Source organism: Stenella coeruleoalba (genome assembly GCF_951394435.1).
Source record: "Stenella coeruleoalba genome assembly, chromosome: 17".
Lineage (NCBI taxonomy): Eukaryota > Metazoa > Chordata > Mammalia > Artiodactyla > Delphinidae > Stenella > Stenella coeruleoalba.
The window spans coordinates 3,624,508-3,643,080 of NC_137163.1; the positions used below are offsets into that span (position 1 = coordinate 3,624,508).

General features: G+C 61.1%; 1 protein-coding gene across 1 annotated transcript in view; it reads left to right on the forward strand.

Annotated features, from left to right (window-relative positions):
- Positions 1–5,266: 5,266 nt before the first annotated feature.
- Positions 5,267–18,573, forward strand: part of KCNK9 (potassium two pore domain channel subfamily K member 9) — a 92,624-nt gene continuing 79,317 nt past the window's right edge. Inside the window, exon 1 of the mRNA XM_079901723.1 lies at positions 5,267–6,084. Coding sequence (XP_079757849.1) covers positions 5,406–6,084 — 679 coding nt within the window. The 5' untranslated portion in view covers positions 5,267–5,405. The remainder of the gene's footprint in view (positions 6,085–18,573) is intronic.

Sequence of the window (18,573 nt, forward strand, 5' to 3'; positions counted from 1 at the left end):
GCCCACCCATCTGGGGCTCTGTGTCCTCACATCACCTGATGATGGACTTTTGGGGCAGGTGCAGGTCCAGCAGCCCCAGGTCACAGGCTCTGACTGTCCACCCTATGAACTACTTCCCCTGCCCCTGACATGACATTCTGGAATCCTCTGGGCAGACTGAGCCTGGCCAGCCTCAGTTTCCCTTTTCTGGCGTTGGCTCTGCCTCTCGTGTCTTGGGAGCCCTGGGCCATTTTCCTGCTCCCCTCCCCCGACTCGCACCACATCAGCCCTGGGACCAGCCTTAGCATATTTGGGATTTAATCATGGAGCCAATGAAACAACTTTTAGCACCTCCTGTGTACCAGGGACTGGGCTGACTCTCCCTCTTCCTTCGCAGCCTTTTCGCCATCACACTGGTCCAGCCTGGCAGCCTGTGCCTGGAGAGGAGGACGCAGCCCCCCAGCTCCCACCCCACCCCACAAAGGATCTGCAGTCATGGTCACTGTCCTAAGCTTAGAGCCTTGGCTTCATCACCGGCCAAGGGGATGATGATGGCCTCACAGAGTCATCATGAATGCTCAATTCCCAGCTCAGGCTGAACACCCAGCAGGTGCTCAAGAAAGGCTCACTCAGGACCAGCCCACCAGGGCGCCATACACCACCATCACGGTGCCACTTGCTCGCGGCTCCCTACGTCCTCTCACAATGCCATCTCAGCTGGGGCCAGGTTGGTGATGGCCTTGAAAGGAAACAGGTGAGCACTGAGCCCAGGATGAGCCCTGTGTGGACCCCTCTGTTCAAGATTCTCAGGCTGTAACAGATCTCGACCAAAGACAGGGCTGGGATTGATTAGCAATGTCTGCTGTGGGCCCAGGCCAAGGGAAGGCAGCCTGTGTGCCAATATTGGTGAGCTCACCCTTGGACCCACTCCCCTCTCCAGGCTCACTCCTCACTCCTTCCACTGTCTGAGCTCTTGTTGCTTTCTGCCCTCTCTTCCACCTCTGCGTTTCGTGTTCTTTCTCCTCCTTCTTCATTGCACTCGACCCCCAGGGACATCAGAGTCAAGGCCTAAACCTCAGAGACTCTCCGGGTCCTGGCAGGCAACCACCTTTGCCATCTGCACAGCTATTTTTTTTTTCTTTCACTCTTCTACATCTACCTCTTCCTGCCTTCCTTTGAGAGATCTCACTTGGGGTGATGACTTCAGACGCACTGGCACGTGAACTCAACTCCGCTCTTTAGTTTTTAACAAACATTTATTGTGCACCTACTGTGTGGAAGGTCCTGCATGACCAAGTTGAGGCCGGCATGGCCCCTGCCCTCAAGGAGCTCACAGTCTGGCAGGGGAGGTGTGACTGGCACCAAAGGGGTCACAGGATACAAGTATGTGCAGAGACACAGGCGCCTCATCCAGGCTGGGCACAGGGGAAGCTTCTGGAGGAGATGCTGCCAGAGGTGAACCTTGAAAGATGAGGAGACGGGAGCCTGAAGAGGACAGGGAAAGGTATACAGGCAGAGGGAACGGCGTGAGCAAAGGCACGGAGGTGTGACGTGCTGCACTGGGTGGCTGGCCTAGAGCACGGTACCTCCCCGCTTCCCGCCCGCAGCTGAGTCTTTCACAGACACATAGCGCTGATGTAGAAGCAGCACTAGACTGGGAGTGAGATCCACTGACTCACTGAGGGGCCCGAATAAGCTGGTCGGCCTCTCTGGGTAACACAGGGTAGTGATTCTTAGCCCCAGGGGCTACGGACACGCCCACTGTGTGTAAAGAACCTGCGTCTCAGTACCTGCCTCCCTCCCACTCCTCAAAGAAATTCTTTCCCAGGGTTCTCATTGGTTGAGAGGTGAGCCACGCCCAGCCAATCACAGTGGCTGGGGGAAACCTGGCTCTGATTGGCCACACCTGAGCTCTGAATCCACCTCTAGGCTGAGCTGGAGTTGGTGCTCCCAGACCACAGGGGCAGAGAGGGAAGGTGGTCTCCCCAGACGCACTGCCACCAGCCTAACCGCTTTCTGGACTGTCATGCGGCAGCAACCCGCAGTGCTAGCTGAGCACCTGCCTTGGGGATGAGTGCTGGGGACACAGGGAAGATGTCAAGACCCAGGCTCTGCTTCAACGAGTTCACTTCCACCTGCAGGTCAAGACCATGGAAGGAGAGTGTAGGGTGAGGAGAGGAGTGTGGGTGCTGGATGGACAGACCAGGAAACCCTCCTTTTACCCCCCTCCCCGACCAAGAACCCCCCAGAGGCCCGGCTCCCAGGCTTGTTTCTCTTGAGTCCAAAGGCCATATGTGGGGGGGGCGGGGGGGAGGTAAAGGAAGAAACGGCGTTTGGGAGTGGTCTGTGGCTATTCGTGGCACTGTGAACTTGGGGTCAGAAGGCAGCTGGGTCCTTGAAGGAACGCAGGACAGAAGCCAGGAGGAGGTTCAGTGCTGGTTCTGGATCCGAATTGCCTGTGTCCCTGGGCACGTGATCCTCTCCCGTTGGAAGTGTTCCCATCTGTAAAACAAGCGGTTTGGACTAGTTTATCTCTGAGGTCCCTTCCAATCCGCAAAGCTGCTCCGCTTTCCTGAAAGGTTGTATGTAAACTGAATAAAAGTGGCTCCCTACAGCGCTTGGAATCTGTGGGTGGAGAGCACCCCATGCCCCGCTCCCGCACCTGCCGGCGGGGACAGCCTGGACCTTCCTACGAGGCGTTGACTCAAAGCGGGGCGACCTGTGGGTCGGAGTCCAGTGCCCCCTGGTGGCGTCCAGGCGGGCAGGCTGCTTCCGGACGGCGTAGGCCCGACGGCTGTGACTCAGGGGTGGCGCCGCTGCAGGGCGGCGGGAGGCCCGACTGGGGTTCCGTCGTGGGCCGAGCCACGGCGCAATTAATTACCAGCTGCTGGGAATCCTTGTCGCCCGCTCGCGGTGACTCACCGGGCGGCCAGGCTCATTCGCCGAGCGCGGGGGCCTCGGTTTCCAAAATGAATTCTGGGGAGAGCGGCTGCTAGGGGTGGGGCTCCCCGCCCCCGCGGGCGAGCTCAGACCCAGTGGAGACCGGGCGGCCCAGACGTCGCCCACAGCGGGGGCCCCCTTCCCTGGTGCGCCCGGGGCGCAAGCACCCGCGAGTCCCCAAAATGTGATGGAGAGCATCCCCGCCGGGGAGCCTCCGTGGATCCCTAGACTCGATCGACCCAGACAGAATCCTGTGGGCGGGGAGCCCAAGCACGGCCCGAGGGGGCGACCCAGAGGGATCAGGGCTCCCGGAGCGAGCTGCGCGAGGGTTGAGTATAATTCCCTGGCCTACCCGCCTCATAGTCCATGGCTAGCCTCTGCCCCGTTTTTCAGCCCGCCGCCAGCGGGGGAGGGCGCCCCTTTCCCCAAGTCTCCCATCTCTTTCTTGGCTGGGGTCCAAGGGAGATCGCCTGACCCAGGGAAGTGGAGCCCGGGGGTCTCCCCACTTGCGCTTGCCCCTTTTGTGCTCCATTGCTCAAGAGGCAATTAAAGGGGCCGATGGTTGAGGGAAACCCCCTCGACGACCTGAAGGGAGATGGGGGGAAGAGGGCAAAGGAGGCTGAAATAGAAAGGGGGTATATCCGAGCGAGGACCCCTGTCTGGACTCAGGGAATAGCTACGGCCAGGCCGAGCCTCGGGTTTCCTCCCCAGGCTGGTCCCGAGAGGCGCCGTCGCGCGGTGCGGGGAGCAGGGGGGAGGGTCAGGGTTGAGTTCTGGGTGCACCCCGCGCCCAACCTCGGGGAACCAAGGAGTGTTTCTCGGAAAAGCGACAGGAAGCAGACAGGGAAAGGGGAATGCGGCGCCCTCCCCAGCGGCCCCGATCCCAAGAGTGGCGGTTCCTGCCATCGTCAGCGCCCTTCCAGGTCGGCCGGTGCTGGGCCAACCGGCCGGCGATGCTCTCCGGGTCTGACGCGGCCCTTGGGACCCCAGCACGCGACGAGGAGACGCCCCAGGCCAGTGACATGCACCCGCGCCCGGGCCAGGTGGCTGACCCTGGGGGAGCCGCGTGCGCCGCCGCGCTCCCGGGAGCCCACCGACCCTCCCCTCGTGCTCCCACCCTCCGCCGGATTTCCCCTCTCCCTTAAGCTGCCTGTCTGCCTTCTCCGGCTGGGCTGCATCCCGTTTCTTCTCCTAACCCCGGGTCCCTCAAACTCTCCGCCTCTCGTGGTTGCATGTGCTCTCGGGGAGCTGGCCTAGAACGGCCCAAGCAGCCTCATTTATCCTCCCATCCCCCGCCAAAACCTGCTGGTGGCTCCGCCCCCCACCCCCTCTCGGGCGACACCCAGTCCTCGGCCCGCCTCTGCCCCCTCCCCGGCTGCACCGGCCGCCCCTCCCGAGCTCCCTTCGCGTGCGCCCTGCGCCGCGCTCGGTCTGCAGCGGGAGCCGCCGCGGCAGCCTCGCCAGCTGGCTGGTGACCAGGCGGGAGGTGGCGCGCCCGGGAGGCTGCGGGAGGGAGGGAAGAAGGGAGGGAAGAAGGGAGGGAGGGAGAGAGGCCGGGCCTCGGCTTAGCCCGGCCCCCGCCCCCCGTGGCCCTCCCGCTGGAGCGGGGCTGCCGCGCGCGCGCGCACACACACACACACACACACACACACACACACACACACACACACGCCCGCCCGCGCGCACACACCCGCGCGCTCCCGCGCGCGCATACACACACACACGCACACATACACACAGGCACACATACGCACAGACACACGCACACACACTCGGGCTCCCTCCGGCGCGCACGCACGCAGCGCTCCAGGCAGAGCGGCGCTGCGGCCGCCTCCCCGGACGCCCGGACGCCGGAGGGCCCCGACCCCCGCGCGGCTCATGCGCCCGCGCCCACCCCGCATCTCCGCGAGGCCCGCGGGACCCCTCCCGCCGCCGCCTCCGCCGCGCCCGCCGCCCCCGGAGGAGCGGGCTGGGCGACCGCCGCCGCGCCGTTTCCCGGCCGCCCCCGAGGCCGCTCCGCCGCGGGCCCTGCCACCCGGGGGCCGCGCCCCGCTCCCGCGCCTCGGGGGCTGAGCCGAGCAAACTTCGTGGACCGGCCGACGCCTGGCTGGGACCCCGCCGCGTGCCGGCTCGCCCGGGTGGACGCAGCGCGCTCGGACCTTCGGGCACCCGGCCGCCCCAACCGCTGCACCTGCTCGGCCCCCTCCCCGCTCGCTGGGGACTCCGGAGACGCCGCCACTTCGCAAACTTTTTCACCCCCCTCAAAGGGGAACGCGGAGGGGTAAAAGGGGCAGGAGGTCCCGCGGGGCGCGTGCGGACCTGTGGTCTCCTAGCTGGGTGCCGCCTCCCCGGAGCCGACCCGGAGGGGCGCGGGCCCCGGCGGCCGCGCTCCGGCTCCCGCTCCCGCCCCTGCTTTTCCGGCGGGAGCTGGGGGCGGGGTGCGGAGGGCAGCGAGGCCCGCGCGGTGCCCGGCGGGGCCGCCGTGCATGGCCCTGCGCAGTGGGGCGGGCTGTTTCGGCCGGGTCTGGCGCAGGGTGTCGGGGCTCCCGGACGCCTGGCCCCGGCGCTCGAGCAGCCTCCTGTGCCTGTCCGCCTTCTCGCCCGAGCCCGGGCCCGCGCCGCCCCTGCCCCGCCAGCCGCCTCGCGGTGGCGGCGGCTGTGGCGGCCCCGGCGGAGGGGGGCCCCCCCAGCCTCCCCGCCCCCCGCCTCCCCGCTGCTGCTGCTGCTGCTGCTGCTGCTGCTGCTGCCGCCGCCGCTTACAACTTGGAGGCGGCGGCGGCGGCGGCGGAGGAGGCGGCGGCGGCCGCCGGGCGCTGCAGTGGGACGCGCGCGGCTGCGAGCCTGCGGGACATGCCCCCCGCGCCGGCTCCTTGCTGGCGGCCATGAAGAGGCAGAACGTGCGGACTCTGTCCCTCATCGTCTGCACCTTCACCTACCTGCTGGTGGGCGCCGCCGTCTTCGACGCCCTCGAGTCGGACCACGAGATGCGCGAGGAGGAAAAACTCAAAGCGGAGGAGGTCCGGATCAAGGGCAAGTACAACATAAGCAGCGAGGACTACCGGCAGCTGGAGCTGGTGATCCTGCAGTCGGAGCCGCACCGCGCTGGCGTCCAGTGGAAATTCGCCGGCTCCTTCTACTTTGCCATCACGGTCATCACCACCATAGGTAAGGGCTGGGCGCGCCGCCGCCCGGCTCCCCGCGTCCCGGGAGGAGTCCGGGGAGGCGGCTGAGCGCGCGGCGCAGGGCTGGGTGCGGGGCGCCGAGGGTTAAACGCAGCCTGTCGCCGGGGCCCCTCCCGCAGCGCCCCCTCCTCTCCGGGAGCCCCCGCCTCTCCTGCGCCTCCGCGCCGTCTCACCCCTCGCGGACCCCACCCGGTGCCCTCCTCCGCGCCGGTGTCTGGGCCGGGCGTGCGAGCCCGGAGCGAGCGTGCCGGAGCCTGGAGGGCGGAGGCGCCACTTTTGCAAAGAGAGTGGAGCGCTAAGAATAATCCCACAGCAGACACCCACCCACCCACCGCCCCGGCGCGGGCTGGGCTGCGCGGGCCTCCAAGCCTTACACTTACTACCTCTCCGGGAGTTGGAGAGGGCTGGCCTGGCACCTGCGGCGCGGAGACCGACTCAGGTGGCCGCGGACGGCTCTCGGAGCGAGGCAGGCGCTGACCCTCGCCAGCCTCCAGCCTCCTCCGAGCCCAGGTTTCAGTTCTCCTGACTCCTGGCTCCTCTTCTTCCATGCTGGAACCTGGTCGTGCCAGGCCCCTGGGAGGAGAGGGTTTGCTCTTTGGTGATGGGGGCGGGGGCGGGGCGGTGGCGGCCTGGTGAGAGGCTCTAGGAGCGCGGTGGAGAGCCCGTGGGGGGGCAGGACCAGCCCACCCCCAGGCTGTGCCGGTGGGTAAGGCACGTGTGCGTATTGCCCAGAAGCCGGGGAAGTTCAGCTCCGGTCCAGGGAGAGAGTCCAGTTGGTACACCCTGGGGATTCCTGTGGGTCTGAGCCCGAAGGTGCTGCCCGTGAAGCAGCCTCTGGTGGGCACCTAGGGCAGGACCCCCACTGAGGCCAAGGGGTTCAGGCAACTTGCGTCCATCACCCTTGGAGACCTGTGGGAAATAGAGCAGGTCACTTCATCCCAGTGGATTTGGGGCTGCCCTCCCCACACCGCAGGAGGCAGGGTGGTGTCTCTGTGGTGTGCACCTTGTCCCAGCGCGGCACCCGGCCTCTCATGGCCACCTCCGTGGACCTGTCAGGGCCACTGTATTGGCTCGGGGCCACCTCTAGTTTGCTCCCCTCCAGTTCTCTGTGCCCCTGTGCCCTGAGAAGAGGCCTCGTCTTCCCCATCCTTCTCTCCGTCCCTCCTGCCTGACTTCTCTGGACCTCCTTCTCTGATTTTCCCCTTGATATTTTTCTCTCTCTGGAAAGCTCTGCGTGCCGAAAAAACAGGATTTCTCAGTGCCATATGCAACAGGAAGCACCAGCACAGGACGGCTTGTCTTTCCTTCTTGGTTGAAAAGAGTTTTTAAGAGAGTCATCTTGTTTGAAATGTTTAATTCATTGGTGTAGGTTTTTATGTTTTCAGGAGGAAATTGTCCTTCTGTTGTCTGTGGAACCAGCTTTGCTCCTCTTGCCACACGTCCTTGGCCCAGGGGCCAAAACACAGTAGAGTCCTTCCTTTCCCACCCTGTGCTTCCAGCTCCTGAAAGGGCCAGCCAGTCATAACCATCGTTCCTGTTCTTCACACTTCCAGTGTGAGCTGTGGCCGTGACACACATGCACAGGGCGTCCATCCTGCGGGGCAGGGGCCTGCTTGCGGGAGAGCCAGAGAGCCGGGGATATGCCTCCAGAACTGACCACCCCTGGGGAGGGGAAGCACTCATCGTTCCCTAAAGTGCCTTGAGTGACGTAGACCCAAATCAGATGAAAGCTGCGAGCGTGCTGGCCACCAGTAGTGAAGTGAGCACAGGAAGCCTTTGGCCGGTCCCAAGAGTTGAACTGCAACACTGAAGAGACGGTTGGAGTTAAAATCAAACCTAGAGATGTTCCACTTACCTGATAAGGTTCTTATCGATTGCGTGTATTGATTCTGATTGGCAGTTCTGGGCATATGCCTCTAATGGTTAGGGCTCCAAAGAGGGAGGGGCAAAGCAGGGTGGCCAGGTGGAGCGTGTGGAGGGGCAGCCGATGACCGTGCTGGCTTATTCCTCACTTCTTTTGTTGAGTTTTCAACAGATTTTCCGGAAAGAGAGGGTGGAATATATGTGTAAGGCTAGGAAGAAAAGACTGTCCTAACTCAGCCGCCCTGTGGTGGAAAGATGCTGAACCTGGAGCCCGCTGACCGGGCTTGGAACCTGGGTTCCATGAAGGGCAGGGTGGTGTGCTGACTCCCAGCCTGTTTCCCCACCTGTAGAAGGGGCGTGACGCCGTAACCTCCCGCCAGGGCGACTCTGAAGGGCCAGTGGGATCCCTCGTGCCTGCAGCCGCCTGGTACAGCGCTGTGTGCACTTCGTAGGTGAGAATCCGTGAATTTTGACATCAGCTAAGCCTGACTCTGCCCTAGGAGGCTGTTTAGCTCTGAAGAGCTCGAATTTACGGGAAACCAAGCACCTATCTAGTTAATTCTGTTTGTTTTCTTCTATTTTAATATAAATGCAAATTAAGGTGCTCCTAGGCCTAGACCAAAACCCAGCCCCAAGCCAGGCCCTCCAAGGAAGCGCCTCCTATCGGACAGTGATGGTAATGAGTCGGGTGCGTCTTCAGGGGCGCTCTTCTTTTTAATCTAACCTTGAGCGGTTTCTTGAGTGTGCATGCTTCAACTCTGAGCTCGGGTCTCCAAGGTGGGGCGGGAACCACCCTCACTCCCTCTGCTAATGTACGCTGCTTCCCGGATGCAGTTAGTAGCGCACTCGTGAACGGGATTTTAAGAACATGTATAATTACCACTCTGCCTTGGATCTGTGGCCGCCGTTTTCGTCAGAGCCTTTGTTGGGCTCTCACACTGACCGCCGGCCAGCTCTCCCGGGAGCCCGGGCACAGGCACCTTTGTCCTAAGGAGGGACGAGCACAGGTCCCACCGGCTCCAAGAAGGCAGATTCACTGCCATCGCTGCTCCAGTTCTGGGTGCCGTCCGTCCCTGCTCTCTGCTTCTGATGTCTTTGCCACTTGTAGCTGCTGCCCAGGAGATGGTATTGTTGCGTTCTAAATTTGGCGAGCCCGAGGCCTTCGGAACTCTCCATCGTGTTCAAGATGAAAACTCCTTCTGCATCCCCTGCCGTGCCCATCTGATTAGCAGGCGGGTTGGAAACCCTCCCACCTGCCTTCCTGAGCTGTTGGTAGGAGTGGTGGCAGTCAGGAGTCCCCGCGGCCAGGGGCTGTAGAGCGCCTGCTCCGAATTGCTCTGCTCAGGGCTAAGGCCTGGGCGGGAAGGAACCCCCAGCACACGGGGGCTCTTCCTACAGGAGGCGCTTGAGGCCAAAATTGTGTCCCGCCATCAGCGACTACTTCTGACAACAGCGGGAATCTCCAGACACTTCTCTTTCGACTCTAACATCTGTGTTCTAAGTAGTTACCACCTTCGGGATCATTAAAGAGGAAACTGTGCTTAGAATTCAGATCTCATTTGGAGGATCTAAGAGGCCGATTTAAAACCTGGGCCTCACAGGGGAAGGAGGGAAGGAAGGGCCCTGCGTTTTGTTTTTGCTGCTGTTTGGAGGAGGAACAGACTGACGTCAGGCCCTTCGGGCCCGGCTGAAGGCGGGGTGGCTGCTCCAGGGCACCGGCTCGGGGTGGGGCACAGTCCCAGAAGGTCTGCGCTCCTGCGGGCTCCCTGCTCAAGGTCCCCCGCCCCAGAATGCAGTGGGGCGCCCCCTTTTCTCGCTCATCCGCAGGACCTTGAACAGACTTCTCACCAAGTGGAAAGCGTCTCCCATGTCCTCCTCTCGCGCTCTGGGGTGCAGGTTTCGATCCACGGTTTACACTCTCGCTGCGTGCCAGACCCTCCCTGGCCTGTGCTGCCTCTGGGGCTCTGGGGACCGTCTAGATGACAAGATAAGGCCTGGCCTTGAGGCAGGAGGGGAGCTGGAAACCCAAACAGTTGGGTGCAGTCCAGCGTGAAGCGTGGGGACAGCTAAGCTCAGTTAACCCTTCCCGGGCCACCGGCAGACAGCCCAGGGGCCGGGCGCGGCTTACCCTCTGCCCCTCACTGCCCCCGAGCTGTGCCCCCTGCCCTCCGCACCTCCCCCAGCTCCAGCATTGTTTCTGCCATTTATTCTGCCCCTGGAGGAACCATGTCTCCTCCCGGCACCGGCGGGACCCGCACAGAGCCCCGCACAGAGCCCCGCACAGGGTGGTCACCTCCAGAAGGACCGAGGATGGAAGCACCACTTCTACGCACACGCACTCACGTCACCCCCAAGGCGGGAGGAGGTGTTGCCCCAATTTACAGATGGGGAAACTGAGGCCCAGAGGAGGCAGTGCCCACTGAGGCCGAGGGCCTGGAACTCTGCAGTCCGGATCTCCTTACCGCAGGCTCCAAAGATGGATTCCACCCAGGAGCCAGGGATGGGCCTGTGGAATGTTCCATCTGTGTCTTTCTGCTTCTCCCTTTACCTTCACGCTTCAGGGAAGCTGCTCAGCCAGGCCCAGGTGAAGGACCCGGCCGCCCAGCACACCGTGGGCTGGACGGGAGGGCTGGGGTCTCCTTGTGACTTTCAGTATGGCAGCTGGTCGGGTGCAGGAGCACAGGTGCCGTGTTCAGCTCCTCCCAGGCCTGCCCGGACCTGGCCTTGCTCGACGTGGCCCTGGCCCTCCAGCAAGCACGGCCTATTTATAGATGTCCTGGGGGAGGCAAAGGGGTGGGTTCCTTGACTCGGGGTGACCTGAGAGAGACGGCTCTCCCGAGGCGTATGAGACACCCCGCTGAGGGCTCTGAGACGGCGGGGATCACAGGAGACCCCGTGTGCAGACATCTGTTGCCTTCACCTGCTCTCTCCGGATGGCCTGGACTTTCATCTGCTGAGTCCGGGGAGGTCAGAGCGGGAGGTGAGCCAGGCTTCCGTGTACATGTCTTCCCCTGTGGACCTGCGTTCGCACCTGCACCCATCCATCCCCCACACTGCCGCTCAGCCAGCCCTCCCTGCGCGTGTCTGTCAGGCTGCACACGTCCCCGCATCCGTCCATTCTTCCCTCTGTGCTGTCGTCCACTTGCTCAGTCGCTCACTCCTCGTTGCTCGGAGCACTCACTTGGCTCCGTGCATTGTTCGTCCTTCCTCCGTCAGTGGGATGTTACCCAGTTCCTCCCATGGGCAGGTTAGGGTGGGTGCACGGCACCCCTGGCAGGGCTCAGTGAGTGTTAACGCCTCGATGGCAGGCGATTTTCACGTTGTTCCAGCCTCATCTCCTTCCTGCCAAATGGTCAGCCGATCCCAGTCACTTCTAATTTTTCAGAAAGTAGAATGTTCGTGTGGAGAAGCGCACGTGTCACAAGTGTATTGCTCAGTGATTCCGATAAACGAACCCTGCCATGCAACCAGCACTCAGATCAAGAAACAGAACATTACCAGCACCCACGATCCTGCCTCATCAGCCAGCCTTTTCTTGAACGCCTCTAGTGACAGGGAGCTCATCACTTCACATGTGGTGCAGTGTGTGTGCTTAGATGAACGTTGAGGTTATTGTGTGAGGTTCTGACCTGTGGGCTTCCATGTGGAAGGGGGTGTGTGTACTTGGGGGGGGGGTCTTCTCTTAAAGGGCTGGCCAGTCTCTATGGTGGTCACCTGAGGAGCGGCCTGAAGGTCTCCATTTAGAAAGTGGAACTCGGGGGCCCAGGCCCAGGAAAGGAGAGGGAACTCATTACATAGAGTGCAGGTGAGTCTGGAGTGGTCCAGGGTGGGATGGGCTTGGGGAGCTAGGATGGACAGGTGGGCAGCCCCGGGCACCTGCCTCTGTGAGTCAGAACACAGAGCAGCCCCGCACTGTCTTCACACCAGCCGCGCCAGAGGACCAGGGAAAATGCCGGAGGAGATGAATGTAACGCCTGGTCTTGGCAGTGCTCTGGGAGGGAGTTAGGAGGCAAGGACCCTGGAATTCCCCGGTGGCGCAGTGGTTAAGAATCCGCCTACCAATGCAGGGGACACGGGTTTGATGCCTCGTCAGGGAAGATCCCATATGCTGTGGAGCAACTAAGCCCGTGCGCCGCAACTACTGAGCCTGCGCTCTAGAGCCCACGAGTCACAACTACTGAGCCTGTGAGCCACAACTACTGAAGCCCGTGCGCCTAGAGCCCGTGCTCCACAACAAGAGAAGCCACCGCAATGAGAAGCCCACACACTGCAACGAAGAGTAGCTCCTGCTCACCGCAACTAGAGAAAGCCCGTGCGCAGCAACATAGACTCGATGCAGCCAAAAAAAAAAGAGTCCATGGGCAGTGGAATCTGGGACGAGAGAGTCTGGTTGAGATTCCTTCCCCTCCACCCCGCGGATATCCTCCTCCAGGCCACCCATGGGCGGGGAGCGGGGGCGGGGTCTGGTGTTCATTTCCTTAAGGGATTTTGTTCAAACTTCCCTTCTGCCTGTCCCAACTCTGGGACCTCCGTCTGTAGAAGGTTCTCCCTTCTAAGCTGCAGGCACCCACCCTGTGGCTTACAGTTCTCCAGCAGAAGGGCTGAGCAGAGCGTGGTTCACTTCCTGTCCTGTAACAGTCTTGGGGATTTGGAGATGGCCCCAGGGCCCCTGCATTTCTGTTGATAACACCTTGTAAGCTGGCCGCTCTCCTCTGAGCAGCTCTGGTGCACTCAGTGTGCTCTCCCAGTCGGGTCTGATCACGCAGGGAGAGCAGAGAATTTTCTCACCTCCGCTGGTCTGCACTGTACTTTTGTTCACGCTCCCAGTCAGTACCCCAGCATTTCTGGGCGGCCCCCTCCCTGCATTGACACGTTTCGAGCCTCTGGCTCATGTGAACTTCTCTTATTCTCTGTCTTGGACTGGGGTGAATCCAGGCCCTGACGTTGATCTCGGAGCGCAAAACAGCTCTGTGCTGTGGACCCAGAGAAGAAGGGATGGTTGATGGAAAAATTTGCAGCAGGGGAAGATGAGAAAATTTAGGAGCGTCTGTGAATGCATTGGCCCGGCTTGCCAGGATGCTGTGAGATGTCTGTCCCTGGGCCCGGGAGAAGCAGGGGGTCCCCAGCTGATGACCGGCTGTAGCCCTCAGCCACCTCCGCCACCGTGCTCCTTCCTGGGGTCCTGAGCGATGACAGGCCTGGCCGGGAAACAGCTGCTCAAAGGCAGGGCTGCCCCGTGCGGTGGGCTTGCCCTGAACTGCCCTCACCCTCGTCGTGTCCCCAGCCCTGGGAAGAGCACTGGGTGGCAATGAGGTGAAGGATGGCGCTGTGGATGAGCTGTGGCTGGCGTGAGGGTGCAGGTGCCCTTGGGTGGCAAGGGGCGTGCTGGGCTGGGCGCATGGAGAGCGGAGGGGGCTGGGGCCAGGCCCTACCTCTGGCCTTGGTCTTGTATCCGCAGGAGCGGGTCATGGTGCCGCTTGCCTCCAGAGCCTGAGTCCAAGGGACTCGGGGCCGCGGGCGGCAGGCAGATCACCGGCGGTCCCGTAGCCGTGGGCAGGACTGCTCACGTCTGCCTGTCCTGGAGGCCTGATCCTAGGCACGTCCCTTTAGCCTGGGGCTTTTTTCTCATCTGTGAAATGGGGACGTAGAGCTTGGTGGCTCTCGAGCATCAGAGAACATGCCAGAACAACCGTGGAAGGCCTCCTGCCACAGCCCCGGGGCTCTGCTGTGCTGACGGTGGCTGCCAGGTGCCTCGCACCTCCTTGCACTCCGGGGCTCTTGGCAAATTGGAGAGTCGTCATTTGCAGCTTCCCAGCCCTGCTCTCCCGCCCTCCCCCCCGGGGGACATCCCATCCCTTGCCTGTCTCCAGCCCCCGCCCCTGCTGGGTGCCGTGGCCCTGACCCTCGTTGGGGGGCTGCCCCATGCCCACTCTGTACTCAGAGAGCAACCCCGGAGATGGAAAAGCTTCTGACATCCAGCGGAAGGAGGCTCCCGTGGTGGGATGCCAGGCTGGGGGCCTCTGGAGCCGTGGGGTCCAACCCTGGGCAGTAGGTTTTCTCAACCCAGCCCTGTTGAGAAAATATGGCTTTCCGGGAGGCCGGCTTCCACCCTGCAGCCACGGTGACCTTTCTGAAGCCCATGCCACCATCTTCCTCTGCCACCGACACCCCTGCACCCCCAACTTCTCGGGTCAGAGCCAGGCCCACCACGCTTCCTGCAGGGTGCCCCGGGCATGTGTTTGTTCCACAGCCTCCACAGGGGGCAACTGAGTCCCCAGGGCCACTCAGGGCACCTGCTGGCGGCCGAGGTACGCACTCGGCCCTGAGAGCTGGGGGGACGTTGAGCTGAGTGGTTTGGGGCCACTGGGCAGGTGCAGGCAGAGGCCTGGCCTTTTGAACTTCAGCTGTTGGTTTTCAGGGAGGACAGCAGGTTAGGGACCGTCTCGCCAAATGGGCAGCTTCTCGCTCCCACGCCTTAGATGTGTGATCTCGGTCCCCAAGGCCATCGCTAGTGACGGGCTCGTGCGAGTCTGTCCGGCACCTGGCGGGAAGAGACACCCACCCGTGAAACAGCCTTGGGCTGTCACCAGCCCTGCTAGACCAAGGCGAGAGGCTCCCAGCGGGCAGCATCACCAGGCGTTTGCCCGGGGCTGAGGCGCTCAGTGTGTTGTCACGGCACCCAGCCCTCCGCCCTGTTGCGCCCTGCCCACCCCTCCCGCCCTGTGGGCCCCCAGACCTCCCTCCACCTCTCCCCACGCCCCCTGGGACACCACTGCCGGGCAGTTCCCACCTGGGACCTTGCCCGTGCTGTCCCCTCCACCCAGCCTGGCCCCCTGCACTCACAAGATGCTGAGACTGCTCGTGTCTGTCCTCTGGACGCTGGTCAGCAGGTGACAGCAGGGGCCTGCACTGTGCTAGGTCTGCTCACATGAAAGGCGCTTGAGGGCTGGGGTCAGGCCTTTTATCCCAGTGTCCCGAGCGCCTGGCACATACCGGGCCCCAGAAGGTGTTTGATGATTGACCCCACGATGGCCCGTCAGGAACAAGATGTTATACTCAGGGACCAAAATGTCAGTAAACGTGAAGCACGCGGCAGTGGTGTCTTTGGTCCCTGTTGGCCATTTGTTGGAGGCGTGCAGGTTGGCACACATCTGGGGTGCTGTGGGTTTCAGGGGCGGGTGAGGCCTGCTGGGAGTGAGGGGCAGAGCCGGGCGCCGGCAGCCACTTTGGGAGCTGCGGCCCTGAGGTGTCCAGGCTGGGCACAGCTGCTCCCTGGACCTGCCCCGTGTGCACGCCGGCCCCCCTTGCTGTCCTTCTCCCACACCTTTGTGCACAGGGGAGCTTGGTGAGGACCTACCTGCTGACTCTTGGGGATTCCATTAGGTACTTCCGTGGTGCCCACTGGCAGTGTCCCCACTTCCGCGGGCAGGAGACCGTGATTGCTCATGGCCCGCAGTGAGGATCCTGGCGTGAGGGCTGCAGAGACCGCGGGCTGTACGCAGGGCCCTGGCTCTGGTCACCGGGTGACCTCGGGCTGGGGCAGGGTTCTCCCCGTGCACCACTGATATTAGGGGCTGGATACCTCTTTGCAGTGGGGACTGTCCTGTGCATCGCAGGACACGGAGCAGCCTCCCTGGTCTCCATCCTCTGGTTGCCAGTGGCAACCCCCTCCCCCACCCAGTAGTGACAAATAAAAATGTCTCTAGACGTTGCCAGATATTCCCCGAAGTGCAGAATGTCCCCTGGCCTGGTGACTTCCCTTCCCGGAGCCTCTTCTGCAGACTGGGAGAAAAAGCCACCTTCCGAATCATGGCCAGAGGGGGCCGAGCGGTGTGGCGTGTGCGTGTGCGCAGTCAGTGCCTGGGAGGTGGATCCCTTCCTCTCCCTGCCCCCTCCTCCTGCCCAGAGGAGGCCTCACAGCCACACGTCGGGAGGGAGGTGACTCTGGCATTGAGCTTTCAGGCACAGTCCCATGTGGATGGGGGGTGGGAGCCCAGGTGGGGCTGAGGCGGGCTCGCTCACTCTGGGCAGGTGGGGTGAGCTTGGAGGTGTTGGGGGGAACCGTAGGAGGGCGCTTGGCTTCCCCACCTCACGCAGAAGCTCTAGGCAGCGTTGTTGTGTGTCAGGGAGCACGGAGGGTGTGGTTCCTGCTCCAGCCCAGCGGCGAGGCCCCAGGTACGTCTGGAGGCAGCTCGGTGTCCCACGGGCTGCACCTGCAGTGTCGGGACCTTTTCTCTCTTGGACTCTGGTGGGAGATGACTGCTCGTGATGCAGGGCTGGCCTGGCTGGGCTCTAACCACGAGTCTCGTCTGCGCCCCAGGAATGGGCCTCGCCCAGGGCTGCTGCAGGCTGCGGGGGAATGTTCCCTTTGAGTCTGGTCGTAATGAAGGGTTTCCCAGTGTGAGCGCCATTTCCGGGGAGATAAAGACCTCTTTGCGCCCCCAGTGCTGAGGAGCCCTGGCAGTTAGCACAGTTGGTCTAGCATCCATTTGGGACAAGTGTTCGCCGACGCAGTGGATGCCCAGTGTGTGTTGGTCCGCAGAGTAGCTCCTGCATCACAGAAGAGGGGAAGAAGTGAGCCGTGGCAGAGGTCGTTTTATAAAGAGGGGAGAACAGTCCCCACCACTCCCCTGTGGGCTCGTGGTCACATGCAGGAATGGCTTTAGCTTTTCATGTTCCCACTCTCCTCGTCGCCCAACTGTGCTCACTGTTTTTATCCTTTCATCAGGATGAATCTGTAAGGGACTTGGTTCAGCTGCCAGTAGCAGAGAACCCAGGTAACAATGACCAAACAGCAATGAAGGAGTCTGGGGCAGGTAGATGGGCTGACAGGTGGCTCCACGATGCCTTCAGAGACTCAGGCTCCTTCTATCTTTCTGCTCAGCCGTCTTAGCTTGGCTTTAGTTCTCAGGCTGGTGCCTCATGGTTCCAAGATGGCTACCCTAACTCCAGCATCACCTCCGGCATCCTTTCCTGGCAGGAAAAAAGAACAAAAGACAAAGGCATGTATCAGCTGAGCCTGCTCCTTTCTAAACAGCTTGCCTGTATGGTCCACCTAAGGACATCTACTTACACGTCATCGGCCAGGACTTTGTCTTATGGCCAACTCTATCTGCAAGGCAGTCTGGGAAAATGTAGCATGTTGCTTTTCAAGCCAAATGGGTTCTGAAGGTGGGGAAGGAGTAGAGATAGGTATTGGTAGGCCCCCATGGTGTCTAGGCATCTCAGAGTCTTTTTCTCTTTAAGTTTATACCAAACATTACCTTGTGTTTCCGCAGCCTTAAGGGAAATATATTTTCACAGCTCCATATCCACTAAATGAATGTATGATCATCTATTTAACCACTTCTCTATTTATAGTGTTTTAATGTGTCTTTCGTTTTTTTTTTTTTTTTTGCCAATTATAGGTACTGCTTTATTGAATGTGTGTGTGTGTGTGTGTGTGTGTGTGTGTAGATTCTGCTGGGTTATTACTTAAGGGTTTGCTGTGGTGGTGGGATTCCCAGGTCAGAGGGCACGAGCACCTGGCAGTGTTGTGTGTTGTCTTGTAAACAACAGCATATGGTGCAGGGCTTCTAGTCTCACTGCAGTTTCAGCAGCCCTCAGCGGTGTTGAAGACATTTTTTGGATGTTCTTACTATTTTAGAACATCCTCTTAGCAATGTTTATGTGGCCTGGACCAGGTCAGGTGGGGTCAGAGGGATGGCGTCCACAGCTGTGAAAACCCATCCTCATCCCAGACTCAGCTAGTCCAAGGGAGTCTTGTGGGGGCAGTTGACACCTGGAACCCACAATCTCCTGGAGACCCCGGAACCAGGTGGAGGCAGGGGAGCCAGTGGGCCTTGGTCTGGCTCCCAGGACCGGAGGTTTCGCCTCATCAGTTCTGGTCCAGCCAGTTGGCTTCGTCACTGGGACTCTGAGCTGAGAAGCAGCTCCAGTGGGGAGGAGTGCTGTGATCGATTAGTCATGTGTGCCATGGGTATAGAATGGGCAATGGCAGTATCCCTGCCATGTACCTGCCCACCCCAAGCTAGCGAAAGATGTGACTTCAGAGGCGGAGGGCTTTTCCCTCAATATGCCTGGAGTGACATCTCTATAGAGGACTCTGTGGATACGGATCGTTTGTCCCTACTGTTATCTAGTTCACAAAGCAGGGTCCCATCCACTACCATGTCTCATCCACATAACAACCCTGTGAAATAGGCATGGTTAGGATTAACTCTGTTATGCCAGCGAGGCCAGACACGTCCAGTGGCTTCCCAAGGTCACACAGTGGCGTTTGGGACTTGAACCCAGGTCTTCTGCCCTCAAGCCCAACTTTCTATTCTTTATTCCACTGTTCACCTTCCTGAGATCATGGGTTGGATACAGGGCAGAAGACCTGCCTCGGTGATTATTGTCTGACAGGATTCAAAGGTCATCTGGTTCTACCCTTTCAGGATGGCATCGTTGCTTGACCCTCCAGTGACAGGGAGCTCACTGCCTCACTAAATTAGTAGGGAAAGGCAGATGTGGGACTGATGTTAAAACAAAAGAAGACGAAAGGTCTGTCATCTTGGTCAGGCTGACCAGAGCACCCCAGGACAAGCTTAATCTCTAGTCCCTGTCA